The sequence below is a fragment of the Capricornis sumatraensis genome, chromosome 8, assembly GCF_032405125.1.
Source record: "Capricornis sumatraensis isolate serow.1 chromosome 8, serow.2, whole genome shotgun sequence".
In the NCBI taxonomy this organism is placed as follows: domain Eukaryota; kingdom Metazoa; phylum Chordata; class Mammalia; order Artiodactyla; family Bovidae; genus Capricornis; species Capricornis sumatraensis.
In genome coordinates this window covers 106577119-106597524 of record NC_091076.1, presented here as the reverse complement: position 1 = coordinate 106597524, position 20406 = coordinate 106577119, and the positions used below count along the sequence as shown (strand labels likewise).

Below are 20406 nucleotides of genomic sequence, written 5' to 3'. Positions count from 1 at the left end.
TGGTGAGATCACTGGGGAGCTCCATCTCGGGAGAGCCTACCTGACGTGGTGGGTAATGTGTGCTAAGTCACTCGGTCCTGTCCCTCCGACCCCATGAACTGCAGCTCTTTAGGCTCCTCTGCCCATGGGATTCTCCTGGAGAAGGCGATGGCACCCCACTCCAGCACTCTTGCCTGGAAAATCCCATGGACAGAGGAGCCTGGTGGGCTGCAGTCCATGGGGTTGCTAAGAGTCAGACACAACTGAGCGACTTCACTTTGACTTTTCACTTTCATGCATTGGAGAAGGAAATGGTAACCCACTCCAGTATTCTTGCCTAGAGAATCCCAGGGATGGGGGAGCCTGGTGGGCTGCTGTCTATGGGGTCGCACAGAGTCGGACGTGACTGAAGCGACTTAGCAGCAGCAGTCCATGGGATTCTCCAGGCAAGAATACTGGAGCGGGTTGCCATGCCCCCCTCCAGGGGATCTTCCCAGCCCAGGGTTAGAACCTGCAGGTCTTGTGTCTCCTGCACCGGCAGGCGGGTTCTTTACCACTAGCGCCCCCTGGGAAGCCCTTATAATATATGGTAATGAGTGAGAGTAATGCCAGCCGTACAGAGTGAGTGGAGAAGTGGTTCTTCCTCTTCCTTCTTTTTTTTGAAAGTGTTTGTGAAGAGCTGATATTCATTCTTCCTTAAATATTTGGTGGAATTCACCAATGAAGCCGTCTGGTCCGAGGATTTTCCTCATTGGTGGTTTTTATCCTCTGTATATGTTACAGGTCTTCTCGTGTTTTCTGTTTCTTCTTGGATCAGGTTTTATAGTTTGTGTTTTTCTAGAATTTTTGTGTTTCGTCCAGGTCATCTTATTTGTTGAGATACAATTGTTCATTCTCTTATAGTCATTTCATTTCTGTGAGTTTGGCAGTAACGTCTCCTATTTCTTTCCTGATCTTAGTAATTTGAGCGTTCTCTTTTTCACTTGGTCAGTCTAGATAGGGGTTGGTAAAGTTTGTTTTCTTTTCAAAGAGCCAACTTTATATTTTATTTTATTGATGTTTCTAAGTTGGTTTTCTTCATTTCATCTATTTCCACCCTTAATCTTTATTATTTCCTTCCTTCTGTTTACTTTGGGTTTAACTTGTTCTTCTTTTTCTAAATTTCTTAAAGTAGAAGGTTAGATTATCGATTTGAGATTTTTAAACATACAGATGTTTAAAGTTATAATTTCCCTCTAAGCACTGTTTTAGCTACACTAAGTTTTCGTATGTTGTGTTTCCATATTCATGCATTTTGTATTTTCTAATTTCCCTTTGATTTCTCCTTTGACCCATGGGTTATTTGGAAATATGTTGTTTGCTTTCTATATATTTGTAAACTTTCCACTTTTCCTTCAGTTACTGGTCTTTCTAGTTTTATTCTATTATGGTAAGAAAAGATACTTTTCGTGACTTCAGTCTTTAAAAATCCACTGAGACTTGTCTCATGGGATCTGTCCTGGAGAATATCCCATGTGCACTCGAAATGAATGTTTCCTGCTTGTTGCCATCTACAGCCAAAAAAATTTCGCAGACTTTCCTGGAGGCCTCTGTGCGCGTGTTTGAGCATACTTTCAATACATAGCCGGGCAATTGTCAGTTCTTCCTTAGCCGCTGCCCCGAGCCTATAGGTCAGCCAGAGGTGAGAGCTGAGGGCCCTCCCAGTTCTTTCCAGTACTTGGGCCACCTGATGTGAACATCTGACTCACTGGAAAAGACAGTGATGCTGGGAAGGATTGAGGACAGGAGGAGAAGGGGGCGACAGAGGATGAGATGGTTGAATGGCATGGTGATGCCCATGCCAAACAACAGACATGAGTTTAAGCAACCTCTGGGAGATAGTGGAGGACAGCGAAGCCTGGTGTGCTGAGTTCACGGGGTCACAAAGAGTCAGACGTGACTGAACAACAACAAAGGTGTGCACACAGCCCTGGGAGCTTCTAGTTTCCTGGGAACACATCAGAGCTTTTCAAAACCCCTATGAACAGCTCACTCTCCGGCTTTTCCTTTGAAGCTTTTTGGTTAGCCTATTGTTTGCCCCACCTGTTATCCACCACTTCCAGACACTGCAAAGTTAATCAGTTGCCTGCAATTTTCATTATTTTCAAGATAGACTTGTTAAAAAGACCCTTTGCCCTGGGCAAGCTCTGAGTCAAAATGAATACAGACAACTTTGCAAACGGGGAGGGGGTCTTCCAGGGAACCGCTAGACAGGTCAAACAGTGACAACTCTTTGAATAGGAGACTTTGAAAGAACTCCAGCTCCATTCTGCTCCATCCTGTGGCTGCCAAGATATTTGGTTTTTAACAGGAAGGCAGAGTTATTTTTCAAGGCTATCATAGAACCGGAGATTATAGTATCTTAACTGGGGCAAGCCACAATGCAACAAAACTTACTGTTCTTATCAAGATTCAGCTATTTTTCTTGAATAAACACTCTGATTTGCTGCCAGCCTTTGGCTAATTTCCAGAGTTCTGAAAAAGTTGATTCTGATCATCGATTTTGCCAACATTCTCATGGCCTTTATGGAAAAGAGAATTCTCAGATGTCCTTGCTTTGCCATTTTTGCTGGTGGGACACCCAGAAAACTGATGTTTAGATCCCATGTGAATTCAGAAGAAACCTATCTCCGTGGCCCTGAAGTTTCCTGGCTTCCGGCCACCCCTGGCCTTGGAAGAGCCAAACTCCTAATCCTCCTGTTTGCGCCCCAGGCCGGACTCAACCAGGCATGATAAGGGTTCCCCTTCAAGGAGGAGGAGCCAGAAGGGCTGGGAAATTTCCCAGAAACTCTACGTGGCCAGGATGCCTCCTGGCCTGCTGAGACCTCTGACCTCCCTCGTAGACCTGCGGCCTGCCCCCGCTCCAGGGAGCCCCTCTGTGATGAAATAGAAGTGGACTCCCATCACATGAAAGTGTTAGTCGCTCAGTCATGTCCGACTCTTTGTGACTCCATAGACTGTAGCCCGCCAGGCCTCTCTGTCCATGGGCTTCTCCAGGCAAGAATACTCGAGTGGGTTGCCATGCCCTCCTCCAGGGGATCTTCCCCAGTCAGGAATCGAACCGGTATCTCTTATACGTCCTGCACTGGCAGGCGGATTCTTTACCACCAGCACCACCAGGAAAGCCCATCAATCTCCCTGCCGCTTTATCTGGGTGCTGGCGCTATGAAAGACAGCAACAGAGTCACGTGGCCATGGTTTATTCCGGAGCCCTGCCTCGCTCATCACTCATTACCCCTTCAGTGGTTTGCTCTGCCAGCGCAGACCAGCCCAGGCTCTGGGGCTCTGCTGTCTATGAGAAAGACACAGTGGGACCTGCCCTCGAGCACTGCTTTGCTGGAGCAGAGCAAGCTGAGCTAAGGAAACCCATTTCTGGGCCAGACTGGTACAGGGCCAAATGCCTGAGACTTGGATTCCATAAATCGAGATTTATGGATCGTGGACTTCTGTTGTTGTATTACAAAACCAGCTTTCCTAGAAACAGCTCTGAGTAACAGGGTGGGTCCTCACCATACACTCGTGGGAAAATGAAGACAGAATCCATCAGGACAGAAAATATATATACAGATAAGCTTTGAGTCTTTCTTGGTAAGGCAGAAGAGATGAAGCCCTAACAATGAATCCAAAGAAAGGATAATCTCCCTCTGTGAGTTTCTTTTCCAGTCAGCAGCAGCAGAGGCGGAAAGGGAAGGCAGAAAAGGAACGAATGGATCCAACAGGAGAGATTTGCCCGAGTGTTCTCACTTTCCCCAGGATGGAGGTGCTACTCTCTCTTTCCCTGCCTCACTCCATCCTGAAGCTCCTCCTCGATCTTAGTTCCTCCTCACTTCCTCCAGGAAGCCTTCCCTGACTGCCTCCCTGTGTCTCCCCCCGGAGCAATCACAGCACGGGCTCTAACATGGCAGATTTCCCTTCCCGTCTCCTAAGGACGGTGCCTGTCTGAGTCCCAGTGGCTTCCCCAGGGCCCAGCGTGATGCTCACCACATGTTAGGGGCCCCATTGGAATGAATGAAGTGAGCTTCAGGGGCTGGTAGGAAGCTCAGGCTGGTTTGAACTTAGCCCTGATTCTTAAAAAAGCCCCGTACTTGTCAAACCAAGACAAGCAGCATCCCCCGATCCTGTGCTCCCTGCGCTAAGACAGGAAGCCTGTGCCCCCAGCACCCACCCCCTCATCTCCTTCCCGGCCAGCCTGCTGGGACACGCGGAAGGGCAGCCTGGTGGCAGAGCTGTCCACCATCGAGTTCAGCCACAGAGACCCTGTGTACGGCACCATCTGGCTGCAGTCGAAGACGGGCACGGAGTGTTTCTCGGCGTCCACGGACGGGCAGGTACGAGCAGCCAGGCGCTGGAGGGGCAGGGAGTGGGGAGCAGCAGCGGTCGGTCACACGGTCCCCTATGGGGATGTTTCCTTTTGCATTTCATTATTAAATGGAGCGATAGGTAAAGATGCGTGTGGAACACCAGCCTAAATGTACGGAAGGGCAGGCGGTGAAGCCCGTCCTCCCCCCTCGGCCTTCAGCCTCCCAGCCCCCCGTCCTGTGGCGCCCACTTGCATCTCCGTCTGCCTCCAGGCTCAGTGTCCACATACGAAGCAGACATGTGCGTCTCGGCACTCTTCCTGCACACCTTGCGCGTTGATTTGCCCTTGATGTTTTTCATTTAGCATGTCTCAAAGACGATTTTATATTTCATAAAGTGCTGCCCCCTGCCTGTTAACGACTTAACAAACTATGGATATGCTGTAATTTATTTAAGTGGATTTTAATCGTTTGTAGTTACCAAAAATGTAGCCAAGCGTGTGTTGGAGGGGTTGAATCTTTTTGTTGGAGTCTAATTGCTTCACAATGCTACGTTAGCTTCTGCTGAACAACAGAGTGAATCCGCCATAGAGATACATACATCCCCTCCCTCTTGAGCCTCCCTCCAGCTCACCCGCCTAGGTCATCACAGCACCAAGCTGAGCGTCCTATGCTGCTTGGCAGGTCCCACTAGCTATCTGGTTCACACGCGGCAGTGCGTTTATCCCAGGTCGTCCCATCCCCCCCTTCCCTGCCAATGCCCACGCGTTCCTTCTCTACGCCTGCATCTCTGTTCCTGCCCTTCGAATAGGCTCATCTGTACCATTTCCCCCCCCAGATTCCACATATATGCGTTAATATCCGATACTTGTCTTTCTGCACAGAAGTGTATTTGCATATAGATTACTGCACACATGAAGCATACCCATACACACTGCGTACACATACGTTCCTGGCAGTGGGATTTCTGGGTCAACGCACGTGTGCGTTTGGATTGTTGCTATAGATTGCCATATTGTGAGGGGTCTTTAAGGATGCAGACTGCAGGGCCCACACCTGGCAGTTTTCACTCAGTAGGTCTGTGGCGAGGCCACCTGCTTCTGGATCTTAGGGAGCTTGCCCAGGGCTGATGGTCAGCCAGGACTGTGGGCCAGAAGAGCAATTCTTCAAGGCAGGCCTGTCCCCTCGGTTGCGGGGTGTCTGACACCCACTGTCTGGCCCCGGGAAGGTGCAGGGGGTAAGAATTGCGGGACTCCAGGCCTCAAAGTCGGCCCCTCCTCCCATCAGGTCATGTGGTGGGACATCCGGAAGTTGAGCGAGCCCACCGAGGTCCTCATCATGGACATCACCAAAAAGGAGCATCTGGAGAACGCCTTGGGGGCCATCTCCCTGGAGTTCGAGTCCACTCTGGTGGGTGTCCCCTGCTCTCCCCTCCGCACCTTCCGTGGCCGGGGCAGCCAGAGCCGAGGGCAGGCCCGTGGCTGCTGTATCAGAGGCTCGTGGGCCCCACGCTGCTTGTTACCCCGTGCTCTGGATGGTCCCTCCTAGACCTGTGTGGTCTTTGCAACCACTTTCCAGCAGGGGGCAGCAGAGTAGAGGCAGAAAGCCTCTTTAATTCACTGCGTTCCCTTTTGGCAAGTGTCCCCGCTGATCAGAAGGTGAGCTTTCTGACTGCACAGGATTCCAGAGACGCTCCATGCTGTAAGAGCCCTGTCCAGGATTAGCATCCGGACGCCAGGCTCTGCCTCTGTCTCTGACTCATGTCCTCATGTGGGGCCCTGGGCTGGCAGCTCACCCCCTGGGGGGAAAGAAGAGGTGTTGGAGAGGAAAATGAGATTAGAGGAGGCTCCCGGGCAAACTGATCACAGACCTACGGTGGCATTTAGTAACTGAGGAGGAGCAGTAAAGAAACTGCAAAGCGGAGGGCTTCCCTGGTGATCCAGTGGTTAAGAGTCCACCTTCCAATGCAGGAGACGCAGGTTTGATCCCTGGTCCAAGAACTAAGATCCAATATACCACAAGGCAACTAAGCCTCCACACCACAACTAGTGAGCCCGAGGGCTGTACCTAAGACCCAACACAGCCAAATAAAGAATCTAAAAAAATAGAAGAAAAGTAAATAGGAAATAGTGGCTTCCCAGGTGGCTCAGTGGTAAAGAGTCCGCCTGCCAGTGCAGGAGACTCAGGTTCGATCCCTGATCTGGGAAGATCCCACGTGCTGCAGAGCAGCTAAGCCCGGGTGCCACGATTATTGGGCCTGCGCTCCAGAGCCTGGGAGCTACCACCGCTGAGCCTACCCGCTGCAACTGCTGAGGCCCGCGTGCCCTGGAGCCCCATGGGCCACCACGAGAGCCGCCGCCGCAGTGAGAAGCCCACGCGCCACAATGAAGAGTGGGCCGCGATCGCCACAACCAGAGAAAAACCCGAGTCACAGTGAAGACTCAGCACAGCCACAAATAAAACCCAATAAAGAGAAATAGCAAAGCAGTCATGTGGATGTGTCCAAGGAGGGAGGCTTCTGGAAGCTCAAATGAGGATTCCTTCCAAAGCAATGAAATGACCTTCCCGGATGGCTCCTGGCCTGACTCCCTCCTGGGATCGTCACTGGTTTGCCTCCAGGCCGACATCGTTCCCAGGCCCTTTGGAGGTGGACGGGCTCTGGCCTCACCCTTGCCCTGGGAGCACCTCCCCCACCCCAAGCTGGGGGATGAATGTGGTGGGGGGAGGGGGATGACAACTTTGCTGGACGCCCCCCATTCCCCAAGCCCCCGGCTCTATGGGGAGGACTCAGAAAAAGGTTCTGTCCTGGAATCAGAGATTTCTAGGCGAGGCTCTAGACGCAGTGGCCACACCATTGCTGGTCCCCGCTTGCCCGCCGCCTTGTCGCTGAGTGGACGCCATGTGCTGGCCCCTTGTAGCCGCCTGATGCGGTCTCCCGTGACCGTCCTGTAAGCTGATGGGATTAGCATTATCCCAACTTGGCAGATAAACAACAGGAGTCTTAGTGGGGAGGTTAGTCTCCAGAGCAGGGAGCAGCCGGGGCTCAAACCCAAGGCTCTGGCTGCAGGGCGGGGCGCTCCACTCTCACCCCACCGAGGGGCCCTGGAGCTGGCGTTCTTCCTTACTTTTCTGGGCCTCTCAAGCTTTCTCTTTTCACTTTCCTTTAACGACCCCCCCACCCCATTTATGGGACTTCCCCGATGGCTCAGCAGATAAAGAATCCTCCAGCAATGCAGGGGACACAGTAGACGTGGGTTTGATCCCTGGGTTGGGAAGATCCCCTGGAGGAGGAGATGACAACCCACTCTAGTATTCTTGCCTGGTGAATCCCCCTGACAGAGGAGTTTAGCGAGTACAGTCCATGGGGTCGCAAAGAATCCAAAACGACTGAGCAACTAAGCAAGCAAGCCCTCCGTTTGTAGCCCAGCCGTTCTTTTTAATTGTGGTTAAAAAAAAAAAAAAAAGAAAAAGAAATTTAAAAGCACATAGTGTAAAATGTACCACCTTAACCATTCTTTTTTTTAAAAACTATTTATTTGGCTGTGTCAGGCCTTAGTTGTGGCACGAGGGATCTCTGTTGTATCGAGTGGGATCTCTCATTGCAGCGCATCAACTCTCTAGTTGTGGTTCGTGAGCTCAGTTGCTCCACGGCATGTGGGATCCTGGTTCCCCGACCAGGGATTGAACCCGTGTCCCCTGCACTCAAGGTGAATTCTTAACACCTGGACCACCAGGGAAGTCTCCACTTTAACCATTCTTAAGTGGACAGTTTAGTGGTGTTAAGTATATTTACACTGTGGGCTCTCCAGAACTAGAACTTTTTCATCTTGCAAAACGAACTCTGTATCTTTTAATCAACTAACTCCCCGTCTTCCCCTTCCCTCAGTCCCTTTGGCTTTCTGTCTCTATGAAATTGACTCCTCCGGGTCCCCATTCACTTTAGTGAATTCTTACTGTTTGTCTTTTTGTGACGGGCTCTTTTTACTTAGCACAACGCTCTCAAGGTTTATCCACAGTGTGGCACATGGCAGAATTTTCCTCTTTTTTTTTTCTGAAGCCAAATAGGATCGCATTGTATGAATAGACTGGGGTTCCCTGGTGGCTCAGATGGTAAAGAATCTGCCTGAAGTGCAGCAGATCCAAGTTCAATCCCTGAGTCAGGAAGACTCCCTGGAGAAGCGAATGGGTACCCACTCCAGTATTCTTGCTGGAGAATTCCACGGACAGAGGAGCCTGGCTGGTACAGTCCATGGGGTCACAAAGCCGGACACGACTGAGCGACTAACACACACGCGCGTGAACAGGCCGCAGTTTGTTTTTCCATTCATTGGGACGCTTGGGTGGCTTTTACCTCTTAGCTGTTGTGAGTAAAGATGCTATGGAGGGACTTCCCTGGTGGTGCAGTGAGTAAGACTCTGAACTCCCAAAGCAGAGGCCCAGGCTCAATCCATGGTCAGGGAACTAGATCCCGCATGCCCCAACGAAGACCCGGCACAGCCAAATACATTTAAAAAAACAAAGCAAAGAGCAAACAACTGAAAAACTCCAGCAACAATCATTAGACATGGGTGTACAGTGAAGCCCAGGTTTGCAGCGAGTAGTAGCTGGAGGCTGGAGGGGGCTCTTCTGGACTCAGGGGTCACAGTATTCATTCAGTCACTGACTGTGTGTGTAAACAGACATTCAGGATCTTTTTTTGACAAAATGCTTAGCGAGCATGGTGCTGCATGGAGGGCTGTGACGCAGCTCTAGGGAACAGATGCCTGGGGGCTTCACTCGCGGGGCCCTTGAGCAGGTGCTAAAGAAGGGTGGGGTCTGCTCAAGCTGATCAAGAGTGGGGGCGGCCCCCCAAAAAGGGCGGGGCACAGCTCAAGCAGAGGCTTAACCCAAAGGCAACTTTGGGCCCCCAGCCCGCTGGCCCCAACGCTCTGGCCCCAGAAGGCTGCTCTCCCTGCCAGCTTAACCCTGAGCTGAGATTTCACGGAGCCTTCTACTCATGCATCACCCCCTCCACAGCCGACCAAGTTCATGGTGGGCACCGAGCAAGGCGTCGTCATCTCCTGCAACCGCAAGGGCAAGACGCCGGCCGAGAAGATCGTGTGCACCTTTTCAGGCCACCACGGCCCCATCTACGCCCTGCAGAGAAACCCGTTCTACCCAAAGAACTTCCTGACCGTCGGCGACTGGACCGCCCGCATCTGGTCAGAGGACAGCCGGGAGTCGTCCATCATGTGGACCAAGTGAGGGGAAGACTGGGGCGGGAGAGGGGTGCCGGCGCTGGACGGGACAGGGGGCCCGGCCCAGCCCAGGGGGGCTCTGAGCCTCTGTGTCTCCACCCATAAAAACGGAGCAAACATTTCTCTCCAAGCATCCGAGCTAATGCTAGGAAATAGCTTGATTCAGCGACTTCAGAAAGGGAATAAGCTTCAAGCGGCCCACTCATCTGTTGATGGACATTGAGCCTGCTTCCGTATCTCGACAACTGTGAATAACGCAGCAGTGAGCATGGAAGCGGGGCAGGTGTCTCTTAAAGATCCTGCCTTCAATTCCTTTGGATAAAGACCCAGAAACGGGGGGCTTCCCTGGCAGTCCAGGGGTTAAGACTCTGCTGTCAGTGCAGGGGCTGTGGGTTCGATCCCTGGTCAGGGAACTAAGATCCCACATGCTTCACAGCCAAAAAAGAAAAAGACCCAGAAACAGGATTGAGGACCTTCCATACTGTTTTCCATGGCGGTCGCACCAATTTGCATTCCCACCAACAGTGCACAAGGGTTCTCGTTTCTCCACATCCTCACCCACACTCATCTTTGGCTTTGCTAATAATTTAGCCATCCTCACAGGTGTGGATATCTCATTGTGGTTTTGGTTATCTTCCTCTGATGATTAGTGATGTCGAGCATCTCTTCACGTACCTGTTAGCTGTTTATTTGTCATCTTTGAAGAAATGTCTGTCCGTGTCCTTGGCCCACTTTTTAAATTGGGTTGTTTTGTTTTGCTTTTTTAATTGAGTTGCACGAGTTCCGTATATATTTGGGGGGTGAAACCTTTATCAGATATCTGGTTTGCAAATATTTTCCCCCATTCCTTAGGTTGCCTTTTCGTTCTGTTGACTGCTTCCCTGGGTCTGCAGAAGCTTTTTAAGTAGATACACTCCCACATACTTATTTTTGCTTTCGCTGCTTATGCTTTTGGTGCCAAATCCAAAAAGTCGTTGCCAAGGCCACTGTCAAGGAACTTTTACTCTATGTTTTCTTCTAGAAGCTTTATGGTTTCAGATTACATGTTTAAGTCTTTAGCTCATTGTGAGTTCATTTTTGTATATAACATAAGGGTGCAGTTTCATTTTTTGCTGTAGAAATCTTTGAAAATCGAGGTTAAATCAAGTAGGCAGTATAGCCCTCTCTTCATCTGAATAGTGTGAACGTTTCTGGGCAGATTTTCCTTCCTCCAACGCCTTTTCAAGTGAGTCTCATAGCCAGGGGACCAGGCCCATGCCTGTGCCCTTGAGTTAGGTATAGAGAAACACCAGAACCCTTTACAGTGCAAACTGTGAACCGTGGGTGGTGAGGCTGGCATGGCTAGAAGTCAGACACCGGGAAGAACTTCCAGGCTGAGACCCAGGAGCCGGGGAGGGGCTGGATGAGCAGGGTCTCAGCTCAGCAGGCTCTCCCTACATCCCAATCCCCCCTGGTCCCTGAGCGGAGGTTCTGGCTCCCTACAGGTACCACATGGCCTATCTCACTGATGGCGCCTGGAGCCCCGTGAGGCCGGCGGTTTTCTTCACCACCAAGATGGACGGGACCTTGGACATCTGGGACTTTGTGTTCAAGCAGTGCGACCCTGCCCTCAGCCTGAAGGTCGCGTGCACCCCCTTCCTGGTGCATCCACGCCCTCAGAAGCCTGGCCTTTCCTCCCACCAGGCCTGTTCCCGCCAAGCCTGGGCCGAGCGGAGCCTCCCAGCTGAGCCAGCCTTATCTTATCAGCAGGGGCGGGGCAGAGACCTGCAGGCTGGGGGCGTGGCAGACAGCCGGGCTGGGGAAACCACAGAATGAAAGGGGCGCTGGAGGGCCTTCCCTGGCCGTCCGGTGGTTAAGACTCTGCCCTCCAATGCAGGGGGCCCAGGTTCGATCCCTGGTTGGGAAACTAGGATCCACACGCCGATCTGTGTGGCCACTGAGGGGGTGGGTGTGGTGGGCGGGGTACGGTGGGAGTTGAGGCTGGAGTGACGGGTCTTGCAACCGACCTGGGTGTGGACACCCTCCTGTGGGTTGAGGCTGGGGTCCCCTTCGGTTGGGGAAGTCCCCAGGGGTGTTTGAATGGGGCTGCCGGCCTAAGCCTCCCCAAGACCCAGATGGCCAGATGAGCAGAGGGTGACGTGGCTCCCCCGCGTCTGCCCGGCCCTCCAGCAGGTCTGTGATGAAGCCCTCTTCTGCCTCCGGGTGCAAGACAATGGGTGCTTCATCGCCTGTGGCTCCCAGCTGGGGACGACCACGCTGCTGGAGGTCTCCAACGGGCTGTGTACCCTCCAGAGAAATGAGAAGAACACGGCTTCTGCGGTAGGTACGGGCCCCCGGCGAGGTGGGCACACCAGCTCTGGTCCTGGCCTGGCCCCCGGCCAAGTGGGCTGGTCAGCAAAGGGCAGACACGCTTCCACCGCCTCCTGGGAAGTGGGTGGGCATTCTGGGGAGGGTCAGGGAATGGGCCTGAGAGATGGGTGTTGGCCGTGTCTGAACCCGCCCAGGCTTCACCGCTCAGGAAGCCCAGCGGCCCTGGGCAAGTCTCTTGACTTCTCCAGGCTTCGGTTTTCTTCAGATCCAAGCAGTGTGACTTGGTCGTTTTGTCTAATTGAAAACAGTATACATTTGGGGCAGCCGAGCCTGTCTGAGGAAGCTTAGCTGATGCCAGTGGAGAGGCAGCTGGAAGGGACTGCTCGGGGGAAGGGGCGCTGGGGTGCTGAGATCCGTCACCCTGGCCGAGAGTCCTAGAGACGCCTCCCCGTAGCCATGGGCCACTGAGAGGGGTTGAAACGCCCTGGTGCTGAGATTCTGGGAGGCCCTCCTGGCTCCGCCTGGGCATGCGGTCCCACCACTGAACTGGTCCTCCGGGGGCCCAGGGATGCAGCTTTGCACACCCCAGGGAGCATGCTTCACACCGGCGTCAGGCACTTGGTATTCCTTGGAACTGCGTGATTTGGCATCCCTGCTCCCCTCCTGCCAGCCCCAGTATTTGGCCCCCGCTTTCTTGCCATCGGCCCAGAGCAGAGCTCTGTGGGGCTGCCTTGAGCAGAGTGAGGCCAGCCCACTGGTCCCCTTGCGCTGGGAGCTGGGACCGCCCTCCGGCCGCTCCCACGGCCTCCCTGTCCTTGTGCCCCAGATATTCGAGCGTGAGACCCGGCGGGAGAAGATTCTGGAGGCCAGGCACCGTGAGATGCGCCTGAAGGAGAAGGGCAAGGCCGAGGGCCGGGATGACGAGCTGAGGGATGAGCCGCCTGTCTTGAACCTGGAGGAGCTGGTCACCAAGGCCGAGGAGGAGTTCTTCGACATCATCTTCATGGAGCTGAAGAAGAAGGAGGCGGAAGCCATGAAGAAGCAGCCCAAATCTGTAGGGGCCTTGCGCAGGGGCTCAGGGTGGGCTGGGCGGGAGGGAGCCACGGGGCCCCGGCTGCCTGCCTGCTGACTTCCTGGGGAGCCCCGAGCAAGTGGCCCCACCAGGCAGGCCTTCCTTTGTCCGTCTGGCAAATGGGGAGAGTGACTCCCTTCCTCCTGGGGAATTCTAAGTCTCCAAACAGGCTTCCAGCTCCTTGAGCTTCTCAGAATCCTCTGCCTACACCCCAGAGGGCACCTTGAACTCCATGCTAGTGACCAACAGGATGAGGACCCAGGGCTACATGAGCTATGAAAGGAGAGGGGGCCTGGAGGCCTGGAGGGCACAGAGGGGCCTACGAGGTCCGTGGTGACCCCACCCGGCAGGAGGGGGTGAGACTGGTCCTGAGCTCGGCCATCCATGCAAGAGTCGGCCCAACTTAGAGTCCACCAGACAGCGGCATCCAGCCGTGGCCCTGTGCCAAAGCACTTTCTAGCTGTGTCGCCTGGGCTGGTCACTTCACGTCTTAATTCCTTCATTTCCATCTGGAACAGGAGGAGGCTGAGTGATGAAGGCGGTGTCTGGTCACCTTCCAGGGCCTCCTGGGTACCAGGGGGCAGAGGAAGGAAAAGATGTGGTCTGCCTGGACCATTACCTTCAGGGGCCCAGGGATAAGATGCCAAAATGCGAAAGTGTAAAAGCCCAACGTGCCAGGGGGAAGGACGAGTGAGCATGGAACAGTGTCTGCCCTTGTTGGCAAGACTGGCTGCCTTGTTAGGGGAGGAAGGAAAACGCACAGAGCAGCTCAATGGACTTGCCCGGCGGGTCCGGTGGTTAAGACTCCACGCTTCCACTGCAGGGGCTCCGGGTTCTATCGCTGGTCAGGGAACTAAGATCCCACATGCCACTCAGCCAAAAATAAAAAGTATTGAGACGTTCGAGACAGTGAAAACAGAGCGCTGAAGCAGGGGAGAGGCCATCACCGGCCCGTGAAGCCAGCCCCCAGCAGCAAGAGGGGCTGGGTGGCCAGTCTTCAGGCAGTGAGGGAGTGGCCAGGTCCGAAGCTAGGTGAGCATGCGGAGGAGCTGACGGGTTCCATCTCATGACTGCTCCCCGCATCCCTGTCGCTGGGTCTCGAGACAGGCAGTGACTTCTGTGGGTGCATTGTGCATTAGAAGCAGTCGGATCTGAGTGGCCTTATTCTCACACCATCCGGTGGTCCGGGATGGGGGCGGGGGGGTGGTAGAGGCGAGGCTGGAGTCAGGCTTTCTGACCCTGTAGCCTGGGCCTCCCCTTAAGCCGTCCACGCTGTGCCCTCCAGAAGGTCCGCAGACAAAGTGCAATGCGGCCACTGATTCCGTGCCTGCTGTACCCTGAACGCGCTCCCCACAGCAGCTGGAGCACTCTGGATGGAGACACTGACTCTCAGAAGGGCTTACGCTTCACTGAGCCTGGCGCCCTCCCTCTGCCGCTCGCCGCAGGCTTCCTACGCATCTCTGCGCCTCTGCACTTAGCCAGACGTGCTGGAGTCAGAACAGAGAATCTTCTGCTGGGTCCTCACCTGAATTATTTCTAATCCCAGCCACTGCCCTGAAGGAATCACGCCAGGCTTCAGAGCAGGGGGGCCAGTGAATCTTGGGGGAGGTAGCTCACGGCCACCCAGGCAGCAAGTGGCAGGTGCCCGCCATCCATGCCCACTAGAGCCGAGTGCCCGCTCAGCCCCTGAGGCCGTGGTGTTGGCTGCATGGCCTCCTGGGTGCCCAGCATTCCCGGACTCAGGGGTTAACGTCCTGGTGTGAGGAAGTCCTGCCCACCAACGAGTCTCTGCTGTCTTTCCGTAGCTGAAACAGCCAAACCAGGACACAGATGAGGAGGTGCAAGGAGAGGAAGAAGCAGAGGAAGAAAGAGGCGACGGCGAAGGGGAGGGAGGAGGCAGTGGAGAGAGTCCAGCGCTGGGAGGTCAGCCCTGACCAGAGCCCAGCTCTCACGCGTGCCTCTGTCTCATCTCTGGGCACCGTCCTGGTGTTACAAGTGGGGGCTGACCGCCTTCCTTAGAGGGGACAAGGGACTCTGACCCCGCCCCCTCGCCCGGGGGCCAGATCCCCGGTCCCCACCGACTCCCCTCGGAGGGAGGGAAGCGGCACAGGTTCCTCCCCAAGCTGGTCCTCAGCCAAGCTCAGCCAGCTCCCCTAACCCCACCGTCCCCGTGGGTTCAGCTTCTCGAGGGCTGCCCCGACGAGCACCTCCCTTCACAAGCCTGCAGAGCCTCCCCTGGGCTGGCCACGGCCACCGTCGGGGCTTGGGAAGGCCTGTGGGTGGGGAAGGGCGGGGGTCTCTCACTCTCCCTCACTGAACTTAAAGCCTGTCCACTTCTAAGATGTCTTTCCCAAGCAACTTCCCTGGGAGATGTTAACCTCCAAAAGGGTGAGAGACGACGGATGAAACAAGCCAGGTGAATACAGCGAGCTTTCTGCTATCTTCGTGCTTGCAAAGTTCAATTATTAATAAGAATAATGACAGTACTAAAGGTTAGTGCCTATTATGCTTCCTGTACTCGAAGCTTTTCAAGTTATCTCTGTCTGTCTTTTGATAAAGTCGCTGAAGATTTCTGCTCTGACTATTCCTCCTCAGCAGAGGGAGAAATGGGTTCTGGGAGGCAGGTGGGCATGTGCCAGCTGACTGGGCTCATGAGGGTTGGTGCGGGGATAGGAGCCCAGGCAGCTCACCGTGAGCCTGCAGGGCAGGTGACCACAGGCTGGGTGCGGCGCAAGGTCCTCTGCGGCTGCAGCAGGGGCGGTGGGCTGCCCTGAAACCACGGCAACGCAGAGCGTTCAGCGACCAGAGACGGTAGGACCAGAGAGCCATGCAGAAGCCGGCCTGTGCCAGGAGAAGTTCCGGACCACCGTTCAGTCTACTGGTGGCCACTGGTCCCGAAGGTGACCGGAAGTGCCCTTTTAAAAACCACCTGTGTTGAGGATCTCACTGGGGAAGGACCCAGGGTCAGCCACCCCTTGTGCCCAAAGAGGGAAAAAAAATCCAGTTGCCATGATAAAAACAGTCATCAAGGGGCATATGGGTCGAGCACTTGATCTTTGCAATAGCCCCAGATGGGGTGATATCAGCACCTTCAATCCCTGAGTCACTACGTACCTGCCGAGCAAGACCCAGAGGGAGGGGGCTGCCTGAGTCTCGTGGGAGCAGTGGCACAGAGGGGACCCCAGAGCCTATGCCCTTACGCACCCTGTTCCTCGGTCTCCCAGGAGGAGGAAGGGGCCGGCCCACCTGCATCCAGGGAGGGGCCGCTGGCACATCCCACATCCTGCTTTGTGGGGTCTCCTGTGATGGGCCCCTCACTGCAGGAGGACGCAGGGAGCCCCAAAACTGCCTGATGAAGGTCAGCAGTTTCAGTGGTGGGGCAAGGGGGTGATTTTGCCTTCAGTGGGACACTTGGCCACGTCTGGGGACATTTTGATTTTTTTAATTAATTGATTATTTTTGGCCGCGCTGGGTCTTCGTGGCTGAGCACAGGCTTTCAGTTGCCGAGGGCAGGGGCCCCTCTCTAGCGGGAGTGCTTAGCCTTCTCATTGCGGTGGCTTCTCTCGTCGAGGAGCACGGCCTCTGGGCACTCAGGCTCAGCAGTTGGTGGTGCACGGGCTCAGGTGCTCCGCAGCATGTGAAATCTTCCTGGGACGGGGTCAGGCCCATGTCCCCCTGCATCAGAAGGCGGATTCGTAACCACGGGACCACCAGGGGAGTCCTGGGGACATTTCAGACTGACATAACCACACAGAGGGCGCTACTGGCATCCCATGGATAGGAGCCACAGATGCTGCTAAATATCCTGGGGTGCACGAGACAGTCGACACCACAGTGAATCATCCCGGCCGAGCCGTCAGCAGCACGGAGGCCAAGAAACCCTCACTACAGAAAACAGTCTAGCCAGTGAAACCTCCGGGAGAAAGTCAGAGCTCCCTGCGTTGGCCCCGGGCACACTTACGGACCGCTTCGTGAGATGTTTGGCCGATGAACTCCCAGGGAGAGTATTCCCTCACTGTACCAGAATTTGGGCCTTTGGCTGGTGCTGGCCAGGATGGGCCACCTCTGGAGTCTCAAGCCCTTCACTGTGGTGCAGACGTGCCATGGTGCCAGATGGCATTTGAGGAACAGGTGTGGGAACGGAGAGGAGGTCCCCACAGACACAGCGTGGTAAAGGGCATCATGGGCTCTGAGAATGCGACACCCATCACCGCCCATCCTCACCGATGATCACCCGCCTTCTCGTTCCTCAGCCTCCTCTGGAGCCTGTTGCCTAGTCTTCCCCGATGGGAAGCAAGACAAAACCGTGATGCATCACTGGAGACCCAGACGCCGCTGGAAAGACCTGCCACGTGGGTGTGGAACGTGGATGACGGGGCCTGGGTGTAGGGGCCCATCCAAGCAGGACGGGAGGGTGGCGGAAGCAGCATCCGGACTGGTGTGTCCACGGCAGTTAAGGGCCCCCCATGCCGGGTCCATGCACACCCGGGGGACAGTCTGCTTCCTCCCGGACCTGTGTTTTCCTCTCGGCCGACCTGATCGATTACGATGCCGCTGGCCGACGATGCACACTGCCGCCATGGCAGCCCTCGGCGCTCTGGGGGTCACGGCCCCACAGTCCCTTCTGCCGGGCAACTGGGTTCTGTGGGCCCCAGGGCGGAACTCTAAAGAAGGATCTCCTTGCCCTTTGTTAGAAACCAAGTGCTTCCCCTGGGTCCAGAGGCCCCTGAGATGGCACTGGCCCCAGGGGTGGCAAAGGGGGGCTGCTAGGAACCCACTTAGGGCTGTTCTCTGTCTCCCAGAAACAGAGGCCTGCTTCTGCTTCCAGGTTGGAGCATAGCTTTGAAAAGTCAGGGAGACAGCAGGCAGGGGGCCCAGGAGGCCGTGATGCCATCCAGGTGAGAAGAGGTAAAAGCTGGAGCCCAGGGCGTGCGGCCAGGAGATGACAAGGAGGAGACGCGCTTGCCGAAGTAGAACCGCCAGGATCAGAGTAGAGTTTGGGTTAGGATTCGGTGCTTCCGCGCTGCCAAGAGCCCAGGCTTGATTCCTGGTCAGCGGACTAAGATCCCGCGTGCCACACGGTGTGGTCGAAAGAGAAAGAGAAGAGGACTTCCCTGGTTGTATAGTGGATAAGAATCTGCCTGCCAGTGCCGGGGACAAGGGTTCTATCCCTGCTCCGGGAAGATCCTTCATGCTGTGGAGCAACTAAGCCCAGGCATCACAACTACTGAGCCTGTGTCTACAGCCCGGGAGCCGCAACTGCCGAGCCACGGCACGTGGCGTCTGTGTCCCTCAACAAGAGAAGAAACCTGAGCACTGCAACGAAGGATGTCCCCCACTCGAAGCGACGAGAGAAAGCCCGAGCACAGTCAAAAATAAATACATTTTAGAATATGTATTTACTTCAAGAAAGAAAATGAATGGAGAGGATGAGAGGAAAGGGGAACTCAAAGACGACTTAAAGGTACAGGGCTCTCGAAGACAGCGGTGTTACTGACAGAAACACCAGAGTCAAGCAGGGAATGTCTGAGAATAGAGAGGACTTTGTGGTGAGTCAGGATGCAAGTAAGATGGGCTGGGACTGCCTGCTTAGGAGCTCCTCTTATTTTGACCAGCATGGGCCATCCTGGGTGGGATTTATGCATGAGGAGGAACAGAAAAGAGAGAAAAATAGCTATAGTGTAATTAGTTAGAGGCCTCTTGTACTGATCCAAACAGATACAATTCAGGAGGTCTGAAATGCAAGCCTAGAGGTTGTTTTGTGTGTGTTTTTTTTCTTTCAACACATTGTGGATCTTCCTTGTTTTTTTTTTTTTTTTTTTTACCCTCACTGTGCTCTTTGTTCCCCAACCAGGGATTGAACCTGGCCCTCGGCAATGAAAGCACAGAGTCCTAGCCACTGGACCACCAGGGAATTCCCTGGAAAGTGTTTTTGATCCAGATGATCCATCTTCGAACGTACCTCCTTCTCAGTGCCGCTCACCCACTTGCAAACCAGCCAAGTGCTGTGCGCAGTCCCGGGAGCAGCCTGGGCCAGAGAACGGGCCGAAACCTCGGGAGCCCCTGCAGGAGTGTTTGGTTTCCACCAGGCTATCCTTGGTTTATCTGTTTACCGACCCCAAGGCCACGGGCAGGTTCCTGACACTGTTTATTAATAACTGTACCTAACACAAGCTCCTCGGGGGCAGCCAGGGAAGCCAGTCCCAGAGCACAGGCTGGCATCATGTTCTGGATGTGTGCCAGGCTGTCTGAGACAGTCCCGGGGGATGAGCGGCTCTTCCTTACCCAGCTCCTTAAAGGGGGAATGAACCACACTGGACACCCCTTGCCCAGTCATTGGGGGGGGGGGGGCTGCCAGGCTCAACTTCAGGAGAAGACAGTTAAGATGGGGGCTTCTTCCATCAGAAGTGGATGGAGTTTCACCATCACCCCGGAAACTAAGGCCCAGGGGGCACAGGAAACCTGGCTCCAGGTGGTTCAGCAGGCTGGATGCGAGGTGGGACCAGAATCCTGTTTTCCCAGGGTCTCCTGAGGCCAGGAGTCTTTCCACCGTGCTCCCTGCAGCTGCGATCACTGTTGTTCCCACCAAGGACGGGGATGACAGCGTTTGACCTGCACTTTCTTGCACAGTATGGTGGCTCTTGGGCTGTCCTGATGGCTCAGCAGTAAAGAATCCACCTGCCATGCAGGCGATGCCAGTAGACACAGGTTCGATCCCTGGGTCGGGAAGATCTCCTGGAGAAGGGAAGGGCTACCCACTCCAGTACTTTTGCCTGAAACATTTCAGGGACAGAGGAGCCTGGCTAGTTACAGTCCATGGGGTCGAAAAAGAGTCCGACACGACTTAGCGACTCAACAACACTGTGGGTCTTACAGCAGGCAGGGAGCCAGAAGGCACACAGACCCACCCATCGTGGCCTAGACTCTGGGTTTACCCATCAGGTCCTGTTAGTTCACGGGGCTCTTCCGTGACAACCCAAGCGATACAGGCGTGCCCCTGCACGTGCGCCGGTGGGCAGCCCGGGCATCCTCCCCACCCGCTCTGTCACCGGACACTTGGCGAAGACACCGCGCCAGCGACACGAGCCTCAGCCTCGGTGCCTGGAGCACCCATGGAAACATGAGGCTGCCCGCCGCCGCCCGGGAGACGCGGAGAGTCGGACGGATGGACGGGCAGCGGACTGGGCAGCCGATGCGCATGGCCCGAGCGGGCGGAAGGCAGGGAGCGCGGGCGCCCGCGGGGCGGATGCAGAGCCGCGCCTAGGGTCCGGGGGTCGCCCAGGCCGACGCTAGCCGGGAAGAAGCGCAGGCTCGGCGGCCTCCCGGGCGGAGACCGCCACCTCCCGTTCGCAGCGCGAGGGGGGCGGGCCCCGACGGCGGCCCGCCCCAGGCCCCGCCCGCCCCGGTCCGCGCCCTCGGCCGCGCGCGCCTTGTTGGTTTCGGGTTGTCAGGCAGCAGCCGCGCGGGCCCC

At 55.1% G+C, this 20406-nt stretch overlaps 1 protein-coding gene and 1 non-coding gene across 2 annotated transcripts in view; one reads left to right on the top strand and one right to left on the bottom strand.

Annotated features, from left to right (window-relative positions):
* The window catches only part of DNAI2 (dynein axonemal intermediate chain 2), a 31616-nt gene extending 11417 nt beyond the window's left edge, over positions 1 to 20199 (top strand). Inside the window, exons 6-14 of the mRNA XM_068977527.1 lie at positions 4207 to 4346; positions 5604 to 5726; positions 9333 to 9556; positions 11038 to 11173; positions 11726 to 11872; positions 12690 to 12917; positions 14741 to 14858; positions 16160 to 16293; positions 19888 to 20199. Coding sequence (XP_068833628.1) covers positions 4207 to 4346; positions 5604 to 5726; positions 9333 to 9556; positions 11038 to 11173; positions 11726 to 11872; positions 12690 to 12917; positions 14741 to 14858; positions 16160 to 16293; positions 19888 to 20199 — 1562 coding nt within the window. The remainder of the gene's footprint in view (positions 1 to 4206; positions 4347 to 5603; positions 5727 to 9332; positions 9557 to 11037; positions 11174 to 11725; positions 11873 to 12689; positions 12918 to 14740; positions 14859 to 16159; positions 16294 to 19887) is intronic.
* Positions 18778 to 18849, bottom strand: TRNAE-UUC (transfer RNA glutamic acid (anticodon UUC)). The gene has a single exon. It is a non-coding gene; the product is annotated as a tRNA-Glu (tRNA).
* Positions 20200 to 20406: the final 207 nt, after the last annotated feature.